Below are 20,129 nucleotides of genomic sequence, written 5' to 3'. Positions count from 1 at the left end.
AAAAATAAACAACAAAATCTTCCTTAACAATAATTATAAAACAAACCCCACTAAACCCTAATTTAAGAAGTTAATAGCAAAACAAAAAAGGAAGTCAGAAACTCAGTATTCTTTGTTTGTAGCTTTTATCAGCATCACTCCAATACTACCGTATCCTCAGATCAGAAAAATCTGTTGTGATAAAACCAGTATGTTGTTCTTCTGTCTGATTATTTTTTCTGTTTTTTTAAAAACTGCAATTAATTTCTACAGCTCTTTTACCTATCACAGGACACGGACTGTTCAGACATCATCATTATCTTGCACACACTAAAATGTGCTGAGTGTACAGCAATTTGTTAGGGGAAGAAAAACACCAGAAAATGTTTTGGGATCCTTGACCCAAAGCTAAAATAAATATTACCTCTATATCATGGGTAGTGTTGTCTGAGTTTGTAGAATAAACTTCTTGACCTGAATGGATGTTTAAATACACCAAATAGGAGGATCATGGCTCAATATACTTTTGTGAATTAAATTGGATACTCTGGAAAGAAACTTAATGTTCTGCAGCTGGCTGTTCCAATTTAAAACATGTAACTTTTGTAACATTGTGGGAAAGGGAATGCTAGTAGTATCAGATGTCTGGAAGTAAATCTGAACTTAGTGACTTTTAGAAACACTGTTTTTGAGGTTGTTTCCCACCTACATATAACCATTTTTATAAACTGGTTAACCAGGAGGCCAGCTGCAGGAATGTTTGGATGTTTCCTGTGGCAGGAATCCATCATAAACTTTGTTACTCCCCGAAGAATTTTTTTTTTTTTTTTTTTCAGTTTTCGACCGGGGCTGGGTTTGAACCCGCCACCTACAGTATATGGGGCCGGCGTCCTACTCCTTGAGGCACAGGCGCTGCCCTCCCCAAAGACCTTTTTATAGATAGACTAGTGATGATAACTTAATAATAGCTAAAAATTCCTGATGAAACTAAAACTTTATAAAGGTATAATGGAAAATAAATGTGTTTGTCCATCTCTTCTGATACCATATTAGGTATATAATATAGCTTCTTCATAAATCTTTTGGTAAATTACTTCTAATAATCAGTGACTAAACTTCCTGATATTCACAATCTGTACTTACCAGTCAGCAGTTTTGCTTTTTAAAAAATGTCTCCTCAAACAAACACAGGGCTGCAGATATGCGTCCTTTGTCACCAGGTTGACCTCTAGCTCCCCCTAAGGACTGGTTGACACCCATTTGGTTTGAGGCTCCTCTATTCCTCCAGACTATTTGAAGTTGAATTTTAATCTTTGTTATTAAAGTAGAACCTCACAGTTGACCACCTACCTACATTGATACCTCAAATTGACCTAATTTTCATAGACCATGCACCACACATACAGTATGTCTAGTTTCTTATGTTGACCACCTCTGTGACTAGTTCGTTATAGTCCCTTGGGTGATCAACTTATAGAGGTTCATATTTCTACGACTTATTCCTTCTAACCATTCTTTTGTGGGTGAAGGAATAAAGCAGGAGGGAAACTAGTTTTGGAGACAGACATTTTAAAATTAAATTATGGTACATAACAAAATGAATGAATGAACTATATCTTAATTGTAGAAGCCAATATTTGCATTATCCAAAGAGCATCCTTGAGAAAATGTTACACAAAGCTCTTTGGTCATCTAGCATCTCTATTTCCTATTAATGTCTACTCAGAGAATTCAAACTAATTTTAACGTTAGCCTAAGTCAAACATCTAGGTGGAGGTAAATCTAATGCTACTTAAGACAAAAAAAAGGAGGTGGAGGAAGCGGGGAGGAGCAGAAGAGAGAGAAGAGGGGGGGGAGGCAGAGAAGGAGTGGGGCAGATACCGTATCCAAAGCTAGTTTACCTACTATAGGACAAGCCCACAATCTTCTGCTTATGTTAGCTGCTTATGTTAACAATTATTTACTGTTTTGTATTATATGTCACTCAATTTTATTAACCAGGTTAAGAGATGTAAAGTTTCTTAGTTAAAAAAAAAGTCTTTAAAACATAAAATGGATTATTATAAAATGTTAAGGGCTAACATAGTCATAAAATTATAGGACTTTTTATCAGCTTACCTCTGACATATCATGCACCAGCAAGAGAGGAATGCTTATTGTAGTGATATCATGGGTACAGCATACTTTGAGTATATTTCGGAGTCCCATAATTGCAGGATCACGAGCAGTGATGTTTCCTGATTTCACATTGTCATCCACACAGAGATGGAAAGCAACATGGATTTCTGAGAGATTAGAATGCCGTGTAATGTAAAATTCTCCTGTGAACAACAAACACGATCAAGATTTTCAAATGCATACATCATGTTTGTCAACAGACTTTAAAACTAACTTCAACTAACTTACGGAGTTCAGGAAGCAACTATGATACTGCTTCTTAATTCTTGGAAAGAATAAATTTAAAAAACAGTAGACAAAAAAAGGGAAACAGTGGACAATTTTGCAACAGGTTCATAAATTGGTATGAAGCAGCTAGCAAATATTAAGTCAGTCAAATGAATACTAATCATCTTTATTTTCATGTAAATGCTCAGAATGTCAAACTTAACATGTAAGAACATTTTTTCCATACCCTTAATCTGCTCTTCCTCATCTCAATTTATGGAATCAATTTCTGTACAGTTAGTTACTCAAGACAGAAATACAGAGGTTGTCCTTAATTCATTTCTCTCCCTCAATGCTTACTTTCCCATCCACAACCCAATCTACCATTAAATATTTTCAGTTCTATCTCCAGAATATCCCAATCTGAGCTTGCTATATTTATTACTGTCATCCTGGTTCACATTACCATCATCTTTCACCCAGGTTTTTGTAACAGTCTCTTAATTGATCTCTTTGTTCCCAGTCTTGCCTTGCTACAAACCATTTCTTCACTGCAGTCAAAGTGAATTAAATATAAATCACCTTAAAATCATCCAACAGGCTCACACTATAGTATTGGAAGGAAATCTAAACTCCTCACTGTGGTCTAAAAGGCCTGATGATCTGAACCCTGCCTTTCTCTCCAGAGCCTTGTCTCACCTTGTCTTTTATGGAGCAGCCACAAAGGCTTTGTTTAATTCTTTAAACATGCAGAACTTGCTCCCTGTTCAGGGCTGCTGCCTTGAGGGCTTTTTTCCAAGATCTTCACAGGGCTGACTTCTTTTCATCAATCACATTTCAGATTGAATGTCACATCCTTAGAAAGGTCTTTCCTGACTATCCCATCTAACGGTGAACTCTCCCACCTTCACTCATTCTCTTTGACGTTATTTGTTCTATTTTTTTCTTTTGAGACAGTCTTACTTTGTCCCCCTTGGTAGAGTGTCGTGACATCACAGCTCACAGCAACCTCAAACTGTTGGGCTTAAGTGATTCTCTTGCCTCAGCCTCCCAAGTAGCTGGGACTATAGGCACCCACCACAATGCCCAGCTATTTTTTGGTTGCAGTTGTCATTGTTGTTTGGCAGGCCCAGGCTGGACTCAAATCCACCAGCTTTGGGCACTTCCATTTGTTCTGTTTTCTTCTTGGCATTGACACTCTGGTTTAGGTACATCATTTTAAAGAGACCATTCTGTACGTGTACTCAGGATTTTTTCTATCTTATTTAATGTTCTATCTTTAGCAAATATAATGCACCTGGCACATAGGAAGTACTTAATAAATAGTTGTTGAACAGATAAATGAGTATTTTGGACTGAATGCTGGAGTAGTTTTTCTCAAACCTTGAAATCCATGCTAACTGTAATCACTCCTTTTTCCATATTACCCCAACAGCTAGGAAAAATCTCATCAGAGTTTTTATTTCTGTCAATATAAAGAAATCAACTATAAAACACATAAAGAATATATTTTTTACAAATACACATGCTTGTCTGAAAATTCTGACATGTTATTCTAGAAAAGGTTTGTTCATCTCTACTTCTCCACTATTAATGCCTGCCCTCACACATTCTGATCACTCTTTCTTCAACATTGTTGTCCTAAAATTTTTACCAATTAACATGCAGTTTATTTAAAAATAGCTAATATACTTTGGCACTATTTAACACTTCTAGTTACTAGTATACCTAAGCTGTACCTATAGATGCCTCTAACAGACCCTAAGTTAGCAGTTCTCAACCTGTGGGTTGCAACCCCTTTTTAACAATGAAAAAATACATTGTGGCATTAGGAAGGTTGAGTACCACTGCCCTAGGTAAAGGTCTTTTTTTTTTTTTTTTATTACCTTGAATAAGATAAAGGAATTAGATAAACAGAGAAAGAATTTAAAGAAAGAACAGTGACAGAGATACCAAAATAAATTGAATAAAGAGAAAGTAAAAAGAAAACTGTTGGGCAAAGAATAGTTTAGTTACAATTTCCCATGGAAGTATTGAAACACAGTCATCAGAAACCCAGTGAACTATAGGAGACAGTATCTTCCAGGGCCCAGTGAAGTGTATTACCTCCTAAATGCTTACTGATAATTCAGATGATGAAAGACATAGCTTTAAATATGGGCCGTGGTCCAACAGTGTGGCAGGATGACTCAGTGAACAAGTCAGATGTTCCTAATCCCAAAATTGGCACTGCTTTCTTTGACCTTAAATGACTTGTTTCTGGGCCTTATTTTACCCAGTAATAAAATGGGGATCATGAGGCTGGCAGTAGTAATCAAATTAATATGAAATAGTAATAAAAAAACTAGATTGGATGTTAAGAAGATCTGGTCTCTAGCACTGATTGGCTGAGCAATCTTGGGCAAATCAATTCAACTTATTGATCCACTTTACTTTGTGTATAAAAAGGAAGAAATAATGCCTGATTGCTTTTCCCATGAGGTTGTCTGGAGAATCAGATATCAGGGGTCCTCAAACTACAGCCCGCGGGCCACATGCGGCGGTGTGATTGTATTTGTTCCCATTTTGTTTTTTTACTTCAAAATAAGATATGTGCAGTGTGCATAGGAATTTGTTCATATTTTTTTTTTTTTAAACTATAGTCCGGCCCTCCAACGGTCTGAGGGACAGTGAACTGGCCCCCTATTTAAAAAGTTTGAGGACCCCTGATAGGTCTTGATAAAGTAAACCACTACTGACTTAAAATATGTAAATAAAACAGTTTATCTAATTTAGAAAAGTAAAATAATTTATGATTTGGTTATTTTATTACCTTCCATAAATATCCTGATTATGTAGGCATTCTTTAACTACATGGAAATTCAGAAGCAATTACAATATCTAACTGAATAGTTTAACATTCCTTTTCTAATTCAAATTTATGACATATCTTGATTTGGTGATAAGAAAGAAACAGGCTTTAAAAAAGGGAGTAAGGAAAAAAAAATATAGCAATAAAAAGTTAAAAAAAAAAAGACATTAATTAGTACCTCCAGAATAGTAATAAGACTGGCACATTTTAAGAAAGCCACAAAATATGGATGATTTAAATTATGGATCTATGAAGAGAAAAGAGAAATAAATATAATAAATCCTTCATTGAAGGTATTTTTAGCTGAAGAGAAGGATGGTTTCCTGCCCCACAAAGTAAAGGAAACAGCCTGTGGTGATTCTAACATTATCCATATCTGAAGGTGGGAGGAAATTCAGAGGGTGATGACCACAAGCTGACTGACTGGGTTCGACAAGAATACCAGAAATGGGTATATATTCGCTTGGATAATGGAATATGACCTGCATGTTGAAGATCTGGGGAAGGAAATGTGAGGAAACTACCTTAAAGGGAATAGAAAGCTATATCAAGAGAAGGCTATTTCTGAAACTGCAAAAGTTACCATTTAGTTAACAAGAACTTGATACTTATAAAGTATACAAATAGGCCACCCTTCTGAGGCAAGAGAATCGCGTAAGCCCAAGAGTTAGAGGTTGCTGTGAGCCGTGTCACGCCACGGCACTCTACCCGAGGGCGGTACAGTTGAGACTCTGTCTCTACAAAAAACAAACAAACAAACAAAAAAACCAAATAGGCCACCCTTCTAAGGCCTGGTCATATAAATGTGACTACAGGTCATCAGATTGAATTCAATCAAATGAGGATGGAGAGACTGAATTTCTGGTTGTTAGATGACATATCCAAGAATAAAAAAGGAAATAAAAGAAATGGAAATCAGAACTAGGTAAGATGAAATGAAAATAAGATTCTAAAGAAAATGACCCATTTTCTTTCCCTAAGTTCAACTATTTACATCTCTATGTACTATTGTTTATATTTCACTTGATCTCAGCACATGACCAAGAAGCATACTGTTTATACTTCAGAGTAAAATTTATTTCTTGGTTCATTCCTTAAGAAACTAAGAAACAATATGTAAAAGGAAATTTGAAAATAGCAAATAATGATAAAACTTATTGAATTGCTTCGGTAATTTTTCTTGTATACATCTAAAAAAGTCAGTACCAGTACATGAATAAAGTTTTACACTGGAGAACATCTGTGACGGTGTATTATATAGATACAAAATGTTGTTTCAAAATGATTTAAATGACAATCATCTTATAATGTACATCATAGAATTTATGTCTTAAATCTATAATTTTAGTATATGTGATTATAAGCAAATAGCATTTAAAATAAAATAATACTTACCTGGTAAAATATTTAAATAGTTTCTTTCAGCATTCTTAGTCTTATCATCACTTCCTCCATTTTGGTTTCCAGAGTCTGTTCATAACATAATACAACATGGAAGAAAATAACAACATATAAAAACACATCATTACTGTTGCCAACATAATAACAACAATAGCAAAAATTTACTAAAGGCCTCTATGTGCCAGGCATTCTGCTGTATGCTTTACATAGACGGTCTCATTTAATTCTTACAACTTCCCTATAACCAGAACCCTATGAGGTAACTACTACTAACTTCATTTTATATATGAAGAAAAAGAGGCATACATGGGGGTTAACTAATTTAAACAAACATGTACAGATAAGTGGTAGAACCAGGTCTTGAACTCACGTTCTCAGGCTCTAAAACCTAAGACATGCCAATACCCTATTTTTCATCTGAGAAGTGCAGGGTACTAAGTTAACTACACATAAAATAACTTCATTAGATAGCTGTAGCGTGGCCATCTTTATTTTTAGAATCTGACTCACTGTTTTGATATAACTTGTTCAGGACTACAAACAAATGGCTAGTGACACCAGGAACTGCTTTATATTCAGCTCATTCCTAAAATTTATTTCTTATCTAATACTGTATGTGCATATACAATTAATTTCAAGCAGATACGTGAAACTATTTCAAATAGAACTTTTTTTCTGCTTTTTTATTTGAAGGCATGATATTTCTTAGGAAGAAATGTTGGCAAAGCAAAAAACATTATGATTGAACATATATTATTAAGATTGAACACAAATTATTTTACATAAATACATTTATTTTCAATAGAAGATATATCTGTATTTTATAAGAATTATATGGAACTTACAAATGCAAAATAAATATTAGCCTTCAAAGTAGCTAGCTTTAAAAGGTATATATTTATTCTAGTTAAGTTAAAACTATTTTGGAATCCAGTTTGAAATGGTCTTCAGGGGCGGCGCCTGTGGCTCAGTGAGCAGGGCGCCGGCCCAATATACTGAGGGTGGCGGGTTCAAACCCAGCCCCGGCCAAACTGCAACAAAAAAATAGCCAGGTGTTGTGGCGGGTGCCTGTAGTCCCAGCTACTTGGGAGGCTGAGGCAGGAGAATCGCCTAAGCCCAGGAGTTGGAGGTTGCTGTGAGCTGTGTGACGCCACGGCACTCTACCGAGGGCAATAAAGTGAAACTCGGTCTCTACAAAAAAATAAAAATAAAAAAAAGAAATGGTCTTCAGTATCAGAAAATCACATGAAAACAGACCTTCAAATGAGTAAACTGTAAATGCTAAAATTTATCATGTCAAAAGTGATCTGAATAAAAGTTAACGTCTAGCATCTACTTTGATAATATGCCTTGTAAATGCATATGTTTTATAAATCAAGAGACAAGCATAGAGGGAAGGCTCTGTATTGCTAAAATCTATATTTAACATAACATTCCATTTATAATATAGAGCCATATAATTGACAGGCTTTGAATAAATGCCTGATCGTAGCACAAGTGACAAGCAAGGATAAATCAGAACTCTAATTTTGTTGACATGAGATATGAACGAACAGAATCCCTATTAAGGAAATAAGAGCCATAGTTCATATCCACTCCCCACTTCATGTTTTAACAGTAATACTCTGTTTAGTAATACCAAGAAGATAGTTGTTTTTATTTTTTAAAAAGTATTACAAAGTGCACAAAACCAGTTTGAGTTTATATCACGAACCAAAGAAATATAAACATGCTAATATAAGTAACACGGTAAGAAACACAATGGACTGTCTTAGAATAGGTACTTGCATATCAAGATGTAAACTTGCAGAAAAAATACATAGGCATGCACAGAAACAGAAAAGGCAGAGAAAGTATTTTCACAAATCTCTTCTGTAAGTACATGCAGATTCCTCTATGAAAGTTGTCTTTTATAAACCTACTTGCATCACTGACTCAAACCACAACGTAGCTGCTTGAACAAGAACAAAATGAAACCATAACAGACACACACTGCCTTAACCGTATGTGGTTTAAAAACTTCCTATCATTTACAGCATACTTTCTATCTCATGTAAACATACTTAGAATCCTCCCCTTTCTCCCAAACCTGTCAGGATCTCCATCTTTAAGCTTTTAAGTCAGTACTAATAATAATATTAAAATGTCTGTGATCATCATTGCCAGTCTAAATGAGACGGAGGAAGATGGTAGAAGAGTAAGGGGGCATAGTAAGATTTTCTAAATGGTCCTTTGTTAGGATATACAGTAGAACTTCCACAGTTGACCATCTCCTTAAGTTGAACTAATTTTCATAGACCAGACATACAACACATGTACTTGTCAGTAGGGTGGCCTAGGTCCTTATGCTGACCACCTCCATATGTGGACTGGTTTGTTATAGTTCCTTGGGGGGTCAACTTACAGAGGTTCTACTGTACTTCTCTACTGATTTTTATTCTTTTTTTTTTTTTTTTGTAGAGACAGAGTCTCACTTTATGGCCCTGGGTAGAGTGCCGTGGCATCACACAGCTCACAGCAACCTCCAACTCCCGAGCTTAAGTGATTCTCTTGCCTTAATCTCCCGAGTAGCTGGGACTACAGGCGTCCGCCACAACACCCGGCTATTTTTTTGGTTGCAATTCAGCCGGGGCCAGGTTTGAACCCGCCACCCTCGGTATATGGGGCAGGCGCCTTACCAACTAAGCCACAGGCGCTGCCCTTCTCTACTGATTTTTAACACTTAGCCTGGTTCTGTCATATATAACACATATGGCCACAACAAAGTCACTACTACCTTTAGTGGAAATATAAATCGGTGGGACCAATATACAGAATGATCTCTAACACAATCAAAATTATAAATGTATGTGCCCTTTAATCCAGGAACTTATCTTTAAGAATCTCTTCTGTAGACATGCTCATTGCTCACAACACATGCACAATGATTCACATGTAAGGTTTTTCATCATTACTAGGCATTACTATTTATAATAAAAAATTAGGAGTAGATTAAATGTCTATCAACAAGGGACTAATTATGGGATATCTGAACAGACTACTATGCAACAGCAAATAAGTAGAGGTGATAAGAAATGATCTCCAAGATAAATCACTTAGTGAAAAAGGTGGAGCACAGAATAGTGTATATAGAAAGCTTCCATTTGTGTGAAAAATGGAAATACATAAATGCACATACATACATGCTTATAAACAAGTATCTGTCTGAAGGGTACACCTGAGATAGAACTGGCTGCCTCTGAAGAGGGAAACTGGGTGGCTGGAAGACAGACTTAAGAAAGCTTTCACTGCACGCTCTTTTGTACAGTTGGAGTTGTGAATCTTGAAAACGTTTCTTCTATTTAAGAAATAAGTAAAAGGGCGGTGCCTGCGGCTCAGTCGGTAAGGCGCTGGCCCCATGTACTGAGGGTGGCGGGTTCAAACCCGGCCCCGGCCAAACTGCAACCAAAAAATAGCCGGGCGTTGTGGCAGGCGCCTGTAGTCCCAGCTACCTGGGAGGCTGAGGCAAGGGAATCGCTTAAGCCCAGGAGTTGGAGGTTGCTGTGAGCTGTGTGATGCCATGGCACTCTACCGAGGGCCATAAAGTGAGACTCTGTCTCTACAAAAAAAAAAAAAAAGAAATAATTAAAAATAAATACATGAAATATTAAGGAAACTATAGAGAATGCTAATCAAGTTAAGGCTAATCAAGTTAAGCCACTTTCTGGCTTCAGGAAAAAAGAGGAATTTACCTGAGAGAGATGAACAAGGTATTAAGCAAAGATGCAACATCTGTTTGCCACTAACGTACACCAAACATATGCACCTAAAGTACCATAATGGTTTCTTTTAAACACTGCAGTAGTAGTAAATTTTTTCAAAAAGCATTCAAAGTACCAGAAGCAGATTTAAAGGTTTGAGCAGCCGTAATTTGAAATCTTGCCGTATTTTATTTCCTGGGCACTAACATCAAGTTTTTATAAGAAATAATAAACACTGTATATGCATTCAAGCCAGACAAGAGTGTGTATTGTGGTTTTATGTCTGTGATATCAAATGAAATGTAGGAAAAACAAGAAACATACCTTACAAATACTTTAAACAACTATTATTCTAACATGACACCTAACTAAACAAACTTACAGTACCAATTTGTTAAAAAACTACTTTTTAAACTTTCATTTTTCAATTTAAAGAACTGTAACTTGAGTCAGAGTTTTTTTTTTACCTCTCTTCCCTTAATTCTTTTTCTATTATGGATAGAAAGTTTCTGAAGAAAGATGCAATGAACTCTTTCTATAACTTTAAAAACATTTTCCAGTGTGGAGGTTCCTCAAAAAATTAGAAATAAAACTATCTGATGATCCAGCAACCCACTTTAGGGTATATGTCCTGAGGACATATCAGTATCTCATCAGTATCCCGAAGAAGAGATCTTCATTTTGGCGTTATTCGCAATAGCCAAAATATAAAAACAGCCTGAATGTCCACACATACGGACATTCTATACCCCTAATAGAATATTATTCAGCCTTCAAAAAGGAAATCCTGCCATTTGCAACAACATGGATGAACTTGGAGGATATTATGCTAAATGAAATAAGCTAGATACAGAAAGACAAATATTGTACCATCTCACTTACATGTGGAATCTAAAATAGCTGAACTCACAGAGGGTAGAATGGTAGTTACCAGGGACAGGGGAAGGGAGACATGGGGAGATGTTGGTCAAGGGGTATAAAATTTTAGTCATGCAAGATATATAAGCTCTGGAAATCCAATGTATAAACAATGTGATTATATGTAACAATATTCTATTGTATACTTGAAATCTGTCAAGAAGTTAGATTTTAAATGGTCTTACCACACATACAAAAAAGTGGCAACTATTGGCAGGGTACAGTGGGAGGCTGTGGTGAGAGCATTGTTTAAGCTCAAGAGTTCAAGACCAACCTGAGCAAGAGACCCCCACTTCTACTAAAAATAGAAATATTAGTCAAGTGTGGAGGTACACGCCTATAGTTCCAGCTACTTCGGGAGGCTGACACAGGAGGATTTCTTGAACTCAGGAGTTTGAGGTTGCAATAATCTGTGATGAGGTCACTGTACTCTGCCCACAACAACAGAGTGAGAATCTTCTTCAAAATATAAAAAGAAGTAGTAACCATCGGCCGGGCGTGGTGGCTCACGCCTGTAGTCCCAGCGCTGTGGGAGGTCGAGGCGGGTGGATTGCCTGAGCTCAGAGGTTCAAGACCCATATGAGCAGCAGTCAGCCAGAGTAAGACCCCGTCTCTACCAACAACATCAAAAACAGGCAGCACCACAGGAGAAAGAAGAAAATCAACAAAAAAGGAGTACTTCAAACAAAGAAGAATGAACAAGTACACTGAAATTAAAAAAAAAAAAAAAAGTAGTAACTATCTGAGGTAATGGATATGCTAACTATATAGCTTGAGTTGATTATTTTATATTATATATGAATAACAAACCATCATCAAATTGTATATCTTAAATATATAATCTTTCATTGTCAAATATACCTCATTAAATTAAAAAAAATGTCCTGTAAATTTCCTAAATAGTTAGAAGAGATATTATATTATGGATGAATACCATTGTATTATGGAGAAAAACCAGTCATTCAGGCTGTAATGATATTTTAAAAAAGAACAGCCAAAACCTACTTATATAACTGATACCATGCTACTTAAGTCAGTCAAAGATGTTACATAAAAAGTATATATTTTGTGCTATCTTTTAACTGAATGATTTCGAAACACTCTGTAGTAATGATTATGCTTATTTAAGATAAAGAACTTGGAGCAAAAAGTCACCAACTTTCCACGGAGTGCCTATAGTCACAGTATAACTATAAGACTGAAATTTAAAAATAGTGTTCACTAAGAATCTTAGAGAAAATCATCCCCCCCCAAAGAAATTAAACACAGAATTCAATCTTCTAAAGATATTAAATTTTGTTTTTAATTTCTTCCTTATAACTTGCACCAATACAATTTTCCACATGATTTTAATGACTTGTATGCCATTAAGAGTGTTTGGAGACAGAACATACTAAAAGTAAAATTTTTAGAAACTTGAGTTTTACCCACCATGTGATTCTTTCAGCTGACTCCTGCGCTGGGTCCTAGCATAAAGCACCACCTGTTGCACAACTTCTAGCTGCTCTTCAATTCGGGGAAAATGGAAATCAGTACATTCTTGGCAAACTGTGGCAAAATCTAAGGGATCCAAAACATTTAACAAACTTCTAAATGTGAAATATCATTATTAAATATTTACTTATAAACAATGAAATCTAGTAGGAACAGAAAATATAACTCACAAGTATGATTTCTTGCATTTGTTCTTTCAATAATTATGCTTTAAGTTAGGGTATAGCAATTCTGTTTTAATCAAAAACTTAACCTCTCAATCACTTAAAAGAGTAAACAATTAACAGCAAGGATATTTATAATTTTTTAAATAATATATGCTTTGGTCATAATCCATCCCAAAACGTGCTATGAAATAAAGGAGGGTTATTATATTTATGAGGGGAAAACTTAAACTCTATTTAAGCTTCTTTAAAAAAATAGCTATATATTCAAGAATTCAGAAATAATCATAAAAAGTGAGTTGTACTACGAAGGAAGACAGAATTTTACGTAGGACAAGAGACAAATGGATAAACTAAAATTTACCAAGCCAAGATCTGCTTCTAAATTGAAAAATGTTATATTTTTCTTTTTTGTTTTACCTTCAAATAAGGATTCTACTATATATAAGAGCAACATTTCTGATATAATAGTATTTTATGAAAAATTAAGTATGAAGTACCCTACCAATGCTAAGGATTTCAATAAATCTGAAGTAGCAATTGCTGGGTATGTTGTTTAGTCTACTGGGATGATTAATTTGTTCTTTCAGTTTTTCCATAATTGTCTTCTTAGTAAGAGTGATATTACAAGGAAAAATGTAGTAAGAGTGATATTACAAGATAAATATATATGATGTTAACTTACCTCTTTTAATACCACTATATGAATTAATTCTATTATCTACCAGCAAAACCAGGCCACAGAGAGATGTGGAATAAAGTGATAGTGCTGTCTGAAGCCGATGGAGTTTCACACCACTTCTGTGATTTCTTTTATGCTTACAGAAGTCCAGCATATCTGCTCTCAGCAATCTCAAATTATGCATGGTCTTCAACTGGGCTCCTGCGGGGTAAGCAACAGTCCCAGAAAGATACTTAAAACAACTCCACAATTCTAGCGCAACAACATGGAAATCTCTATGGCAAGAATTCGGATAAATTTGTGCTATGAAAAATAATTAAAAGTGGACTTTGAAACTTCACATTTTAATAACTATTATAATTTAATCTCTCAATATGCAAAAAATATGCTAAACAGCAAACTGTAACCAACATACTACAGGCTTTCTCGGGACACGACATAATTTGGAATTAAATATAACATGGGTATAAAAATTCATATGCTAAGAATTTTTCCCTTACAGAATAAAAAAAGTTTCAGAATTTACAAGACATTATGACTATGAAAAATTAATACACTTACCTAAGTGAATGGTAAAACTTTCTTCTAACTTTCTCTGCTCCTCATAAATCCTTCCAATTGCTTCCACAGATTCTCTGAACTGACTTGGCTGAACTTTAATTTCTTCACTGAAATTAAGAAAATAGTTGATATCCTTTCTTTGTTTGTCAAAAACTTTTCTTAGAGGAAAGCAAGCTTTATTATGAAATAAGAGAAAACTGAACAGCTGAGAATGGTGTATCAATTTATTCCCAAACTCACCCTTAATCCATGGTGACAAGTAATACCATAACCACAAACAGGTTCTAAAATTCCCACTTGTTCATTTCCTCAGAGCAAGTAAAGCAGATTATTTTCTACAATCCTTACAATATCAATAGAGTGTCATTTAATACTCCTTAGTGTTCTAAGGAAGTGATTAAATAAAGTAATTAACTTACTACTTTAAAAAAAAACTTTATTTAAAAACATCCTACACCACGGCTAGCTCTAGGCATAATTAGAAAATAGTGAAGTGACAACAATGATAATTAAAACTTTCAAAGACAAATAAAATTTATACTTTCCAATAATGAATTAAGTGCATTTTGATGTATACACACCCTCCCTTTTTTTCCATTTCCTGTTGTTTTTCTTTTTTACCTTCACATTCTTCTCCAACTAAACCTCTCCCTTTGTTCTGTTCTAATTTCCTGAAAAGGTTTCCACAGAGGAGTGATAATATAAATCCATTCAATTCAAATCTCATGGTAGGCTGAAGATGATGCAAGTCTACAGTAGCCATCCATTTCACTAACGAAATTTAATCCAACAGTCTCATTAGTCTTACTGACTGAGTTCATTAATAAATGTGGTAAATTTAAACTTAAAAATAAATTTATATTAATAAAAATCCTCATCTTGGAATGTAGAATACTGTAAGAGAAGGTTTCCCAATAATAAGAACAAGACAGACAATCTATAAAATCACACTTTTCTGGGTGGCACCTGTGGCTCAAGGAGTAGGGCGCTGGCCCCATATGCCGTGGGTAGTCGGTTCAAGCCCAGCCCCGGCCAAAAACCGCAAAAAAAAAAAATCACACTTTTCTGGAGTCCAACAGAGATTTGAGGTAACAAAGCCACCAGATAAACTGAATTCCAAAATGTGGCATGCCTTTCCACAGAGAGACAGTTCACACACAAAGTTCCCCTTTAGCAAAGCATAGCTGAAACAGATTGCTGTCAAATAAGGGAGTTAAAGGAAAGCAACTAAAATGTTAACAGCTTCTGAAAAGCCAGTTGTGAGCCAGCATATCAATTTAGAACAGTTAGGAGCCACAGGCGCACTTGCTAACCCTTGTCCATTGGCCTCCAGGTGTTCCCAAGAGAAGATTAGGGGTGGGAGACAAGACAGCCCTCTGGAGGGCATAGTGTAGAAATGCTGCGAAGGTCCCATATCCAAGGCCCACATACACGTGGCTTGCCCAAGACTAGAGATGGACAAGGATAACAGAGCTAGACAATAGTTGGACAAAGTGACCTTCCCTCAGCCCCCAAATATGGGCGTAGCACCAAGGAACAAGCACAATGACCTACTGCTGAGAGGTAAAGCAATAGCCTAGCAGTGGTGCTCAAACTACAGGCCGGCGGGCCACATGAGGTGGTGTGATTGTATTTGTTCCCGTTTTGTTTTTTTACTTCAAAATAAGATATGTGCAGTGTGCATAGGAATTTGTTCATAGTTTTTTTTTTTTTTTAACTCTAGTCCGGCCCTCCAACGGTCCGAGGGACAGTGAATTGGCCTCCTGTTAAAAAAGTTTGAGGACGCCTGGAGAGACACTCCATTCTGCACAGGCATGAAAAGACTACTGCAAGCTGAGGGTACAGCAGACTGACAGACAAAAACCCTCCAGAACTCCCAAGTCCTACAAAGTAACATCAGCAATCTCTTGTAGAAAATGAAGCCTGTGGTTTACTGAAAGCACAGACAAACATAATAAAAATCAAACTTAGCTTGACTACTGATAAGATTTGCACAATCTTCACATTAATGGTCCATTCATTTCTGGACGTAAACTATTTACCTGAGTCTCTCTCTCTCTCTCTCTCTTTTTAATGCCTACAATGATGATGGAGCAGTAGAGGGAGTGGGGAGGGGAATAAGGAAGAACAAATACCCAGGAAGAGACATCTGGGGAGGAGGGGGAACCCAAGAGATAAAGCAATCAATAGAATGATTTAGAGAAGACCCAGATATAGGGACTAAAAGTAGGGGATTTTCAAATTACTATGATCAATATGGTAAAACATCTACATAGGAGGACAGACTGGGATTTCAATGAAGAGGGAAAATAAATAAAAATATTAGAAATGAAAAAATGGTGTCAGAATGATGATGACAGATCAACTCATTTTATAATGCCACCATTACTCTGATACCAAAACCAAATGAAAATATTATAAGGAAAAAATACATAGAACATATATACATGCATATGTTAGTGGATATGTCATATACAAATACATGTAAAATATTGTATCATGACCTATGTGTAAAATGTAAAGCTGTAAAAATTCCAGACGAAAACATAGAATATCTTTGTGATCAGGAATTGGGCAAAAACAGCTAAGACAGAAACCATTTTTAACTTAGGGTTGAAACTACTCTGTATGCCACAACAATGGTAAATTCATGTCACTATATAGTGGTGCAAACCCACAGAATACACAACGGTAAGAGTGAACCCTAATGTAAACAGGGGCTTTGGATGATTACAATGAGTCAATGCAGGCTCTCAACTGCAACCAACGTACCACCTTGCGGAGGATGTTGATAATGGGGGAGCACATGCACGTGTGCACCACGTGGTAAAACTCAGTATTTTCCCCTCAATTTGCTGTTAACCTAAAACTGTTTGAAAAAATCTTTGATAAGAAAAATTGATACATTTCACTTAATGAAAAGCTTTTCTCTTTGAATGACACTAAGAAAATGAAAAGACAAGCCACCGAGTGGGAGAGAGTGTTCAAAGGTTTGAAGTTAAACTCTTACCATATGACCCAGCAGCCCCACTCCTAAGGGAGGGGAATTGCATATTTATGCAAGAGAAATAAAAACATGTATCCACACAAAGATCTCCTTGCAGCTTTATTTAGTATTGCCCAACTTTGGAAATACTTCAAATGTCCATCACTGAGTAAATGGATAAACATATGGGCATCAAAATACTACTGAGTAACAAAAAGGAGAGAACCCCTGACACGTGGCACTGCACGAATGAACCTCAAGAGCTTTACGCCAAGTGAAAGCAGCAAGACATAAGCTGCTACACACAGAGCTTGATTCCATTCATATAACATTCTGAAAAAATAAAAACAAGACAGGTTGATGCTTGGGGACGGGGCAAAGGAAATGGGACTGACAGTGACGGTGTAGAAGGGAAATGCTTACAACTTGATGGCAGTAATGACATTATGACTAGGTTTGTCAAAATTCATCAAACTATACACCTAAAACAGATGAATCCTACTTTATGTAATTTATCCCTCAACAAATATGACTTTTTTAAAAAAACGAATAAATAAAAAATAAAATACTACATTTATCATTCTCATATAGGGGCTCAAGATATGTGGAGTTGTGTTGAAAACAGGTTCCTACTGCTCAAAGAAACATCTAAAATAAAAATAAAAGCAAACTAACAAAGTCACAATAAAACCATTCTTTCCTGGGAACATTTGGTTTTTAAAAGTAGCAGTAGGCCAGGGGTGGTGGCTCACGCCTGTAATCCTAGCATTTTGGGAGGGTGAGGCAGGTGACTGGCTTAAGCTCAGGAGCTGGAGACCACCCTGAGCAAGAGCCAGACTCCATCTCTGCTAAGAAATAGAAAAATCAGCCAGGCATTGTGGCAGGTGCCTATAGCCCCAGCTATTGGGGAGACTGAGGCAAGACGATCTCACCTGAGCTCAAGAGTTTAAGGTTGCTATGAGCTATGATGCCATAGTATTTTACCCAGGGTGACAGCAAAGAAAGACTCTGTCTCAAAAAAAACAAAAAACAAAAGCAACAGCAACTAGAGGCCAATATTTATAGAATAGAAATGATCCTATAGATTGAATTTCTGAAAATTATAGCAGCAAAGTGAAGGATAACTTTTATAGCAATGGGCTTTCTCAGCTGCCTTAAATAAGAGGCATTCAACTTTTTTGACTATAATATACAGTACATATTTTACATTTTGGCTTAAAACACACATTCATATATAGAAAGCTTCATGGATAATACCCTCTGTTATTTTTTCCCCATTCTGTTCTATTCCATTAATGTTAAAAGGTTGGTTGGAAATTAAAGCATCTAGAACAGTCCCTAACAGACTGTAACTAACAGTTTGGGGAAAAAAATAAGGCAAATGAAAAATTACTTTTAAATATGAGATGATATCAGGTAGAAAGTAAGAATAATCCATCCATTTGCCCATCCATCCACCCATAAATATTTGCTGAGCATGTCTTATATGCCAGTGTCAAGAGGTAAACACTTAACAAGGAGCTGGGTAGGAAACATAGAAAAAAAAAAATACGGGGCTTGATATGAGCATTAAAATGCTACTTTAAAATGTTTATAGTATAATATATACTGGCACAATCTATAAATAGAATTATTATACTATATGCAGCATATTTCCAAGTGAATACAATTTAGGATTTAAAGCAGTAATTCTCAACCTTTCTAATGCCACAACCCTTTAATACAATTCCTCATATTGTGGTGACCCCAACCATAAAATTATTTTCTTTTTTTTTATTTTTATTAAATCATAGCTGTGTACATTGATACGATCATGGGGCATCATTCACTAGCCATAAAATTATTTTCATTGGTACTTCATAACTGTAATTTTTTTACTGTTATGAATTGTAATGTAAATATCTGATATGCAGGATGTATTTTCATTGTTACAAAGGGGTCGTGACCCACAGGTTGAGAACCGCTGATTTAAAGGAAGAAAGAAATCCTCAGACATACACATACACGAGCCAGGAAATAACATGGGCATGGTAGGGCTCTAAGGCAGTATGTGAAACATAATGTATTTAGGATATGAGGTGCCACACAAGTTATGAATTATGAAAAATCCGCCATACCATCTCTGCACCTTGTACATTGTTCTATTACCACGTATATAACTCTATACAGTGTTATTTTCTTTATAGGTTGTCTCTTTCTAGATTATAAGCTCCACATGGGCAGGTATCTGTTTTGTTTCTCTGCTTTGAGAGTACATGGCATTCTGCAATGTTTACTGTGCTGAGCAGAAACCACTTTAAAGAAATAAAAATAATACTTAGGTATGTGGAATATGCACCTAAAAAGATGCACCTAAAGCTGTAGGGGAGAAATCACTATTTCAAACCAACCAATCACCCCCCTCCACTCCATAATACTCCACATAAAGCCATGCAAAAGGTATAAAAGCATAAAATTAACTGAATTTTCTTTTTTTTTTGTAGAGACAGAGTCTCACTTTACTGCCCTCGTAGAGTGCTGTGGCGTCACACGGCTCACAGCAACGTCCAGCTCCTGGGCTTACGTGATTCTCTTGCCTCAGCCTCCCGAGCAGCTGGGACTACAGGCGCCTGCCACAACACCCGGCTATTTTTTGGTTGCAGTTTGGCCGGGGCTGGGCCTGAACCCACCACCCTCGGTATATGGGGCCGGCGCCCCACTCACTGAGCCACAGGCGCCGCCCAATTAACTGAATTTTCATTAGTAACGTAAACAATATAGAAAAAAGGTTTAATTTTATAGTAAATGTAAACGATTATTAACAATGGATTTTTATATGAATAATAAGAACAATACATGGCTAGTACCTGAGGGTGCTATTGTTGGGGTTTTTTAGGTCTTGATGAAGTTTTATCACCCATTCCTGATACTCTTGCTTTTGTATGGCAGTTGATTGTTTTAATTCATTTGACCATTTATTCTCTAAGTC

At 36.0% G+C, this 20,129-nt stretch overlaps 1 protein-coding gene across 5 annotated transcripts in view; it reads right to left on the bottom strand.

Moving 5' to 3' along the window:
• The window catches only part of C12H12orf4 (chromosome 12 C12orf4 homolog), a 57,711-nt gene that overhangs the window by 15,290 nt on the left and 22,292 nt on the right, over positions 1 to 20,129 (bottom strand). For 4 of the 5 annotated variants that reach the window (XR_008373325.1, XM_053556296.1, XM_053556299.1 and 1 more), the window contains 6 exons: positions 20,008 to 20,129; positions 14,176 to 14,282; positions 13,618 to 13,815; positions 12,706 to 12,834; positions 6,611 to 6,685; positions 2,098 to 2,300 (listed from right to left, as the gene is read on the bottom strand). Coding sequence is in view for 4 of the 5 variants with exons in the window: in XM_053556296.1 (XP_053412271.1) it covers positions 2,098 to 2,300; positions 6,611 to 6,685; positions 12,706 to 12,834; positions 13,618 to 13,815; positions 14,176 to 14,282; positions 20,008 to 20,129 (834 nt within the window). In the remaining variant the exon portion in view is untranslated. Of the gene's footprint in view, positions 1 to 2,097; positions 2,301 to 6,610; positions 6,686 to 7,479; positions 7,808 to 12,705; positions 12,835 to 13,617; positions 13,816 to 14,175; positions 14,283 to 20,007 lie in introns of those variants that run through there. The other variant, XM_053556298.1, reaches the window with a different exon arrangement.

The sequence above is a fragment of the Nycticebus coucang genome, chromosome 12, assembly GCF_027406575.1.
Source record: "Nycticebus coucang isolate mNycCou1 chromosome 12, mNycCou1.pri, whole genome shotgun sequence".
In the NCBI taxonomy this organism is placed as follows: domain Eukaryota; kingdom Metazoa; phylum Chordata; class Mammalia; order Primates; family Lorisidae; genus Nycticebus; species Nycticebus coucang.
This window is presented reverse-complemented; position numbering and strand designations above follow the sequence as displayed.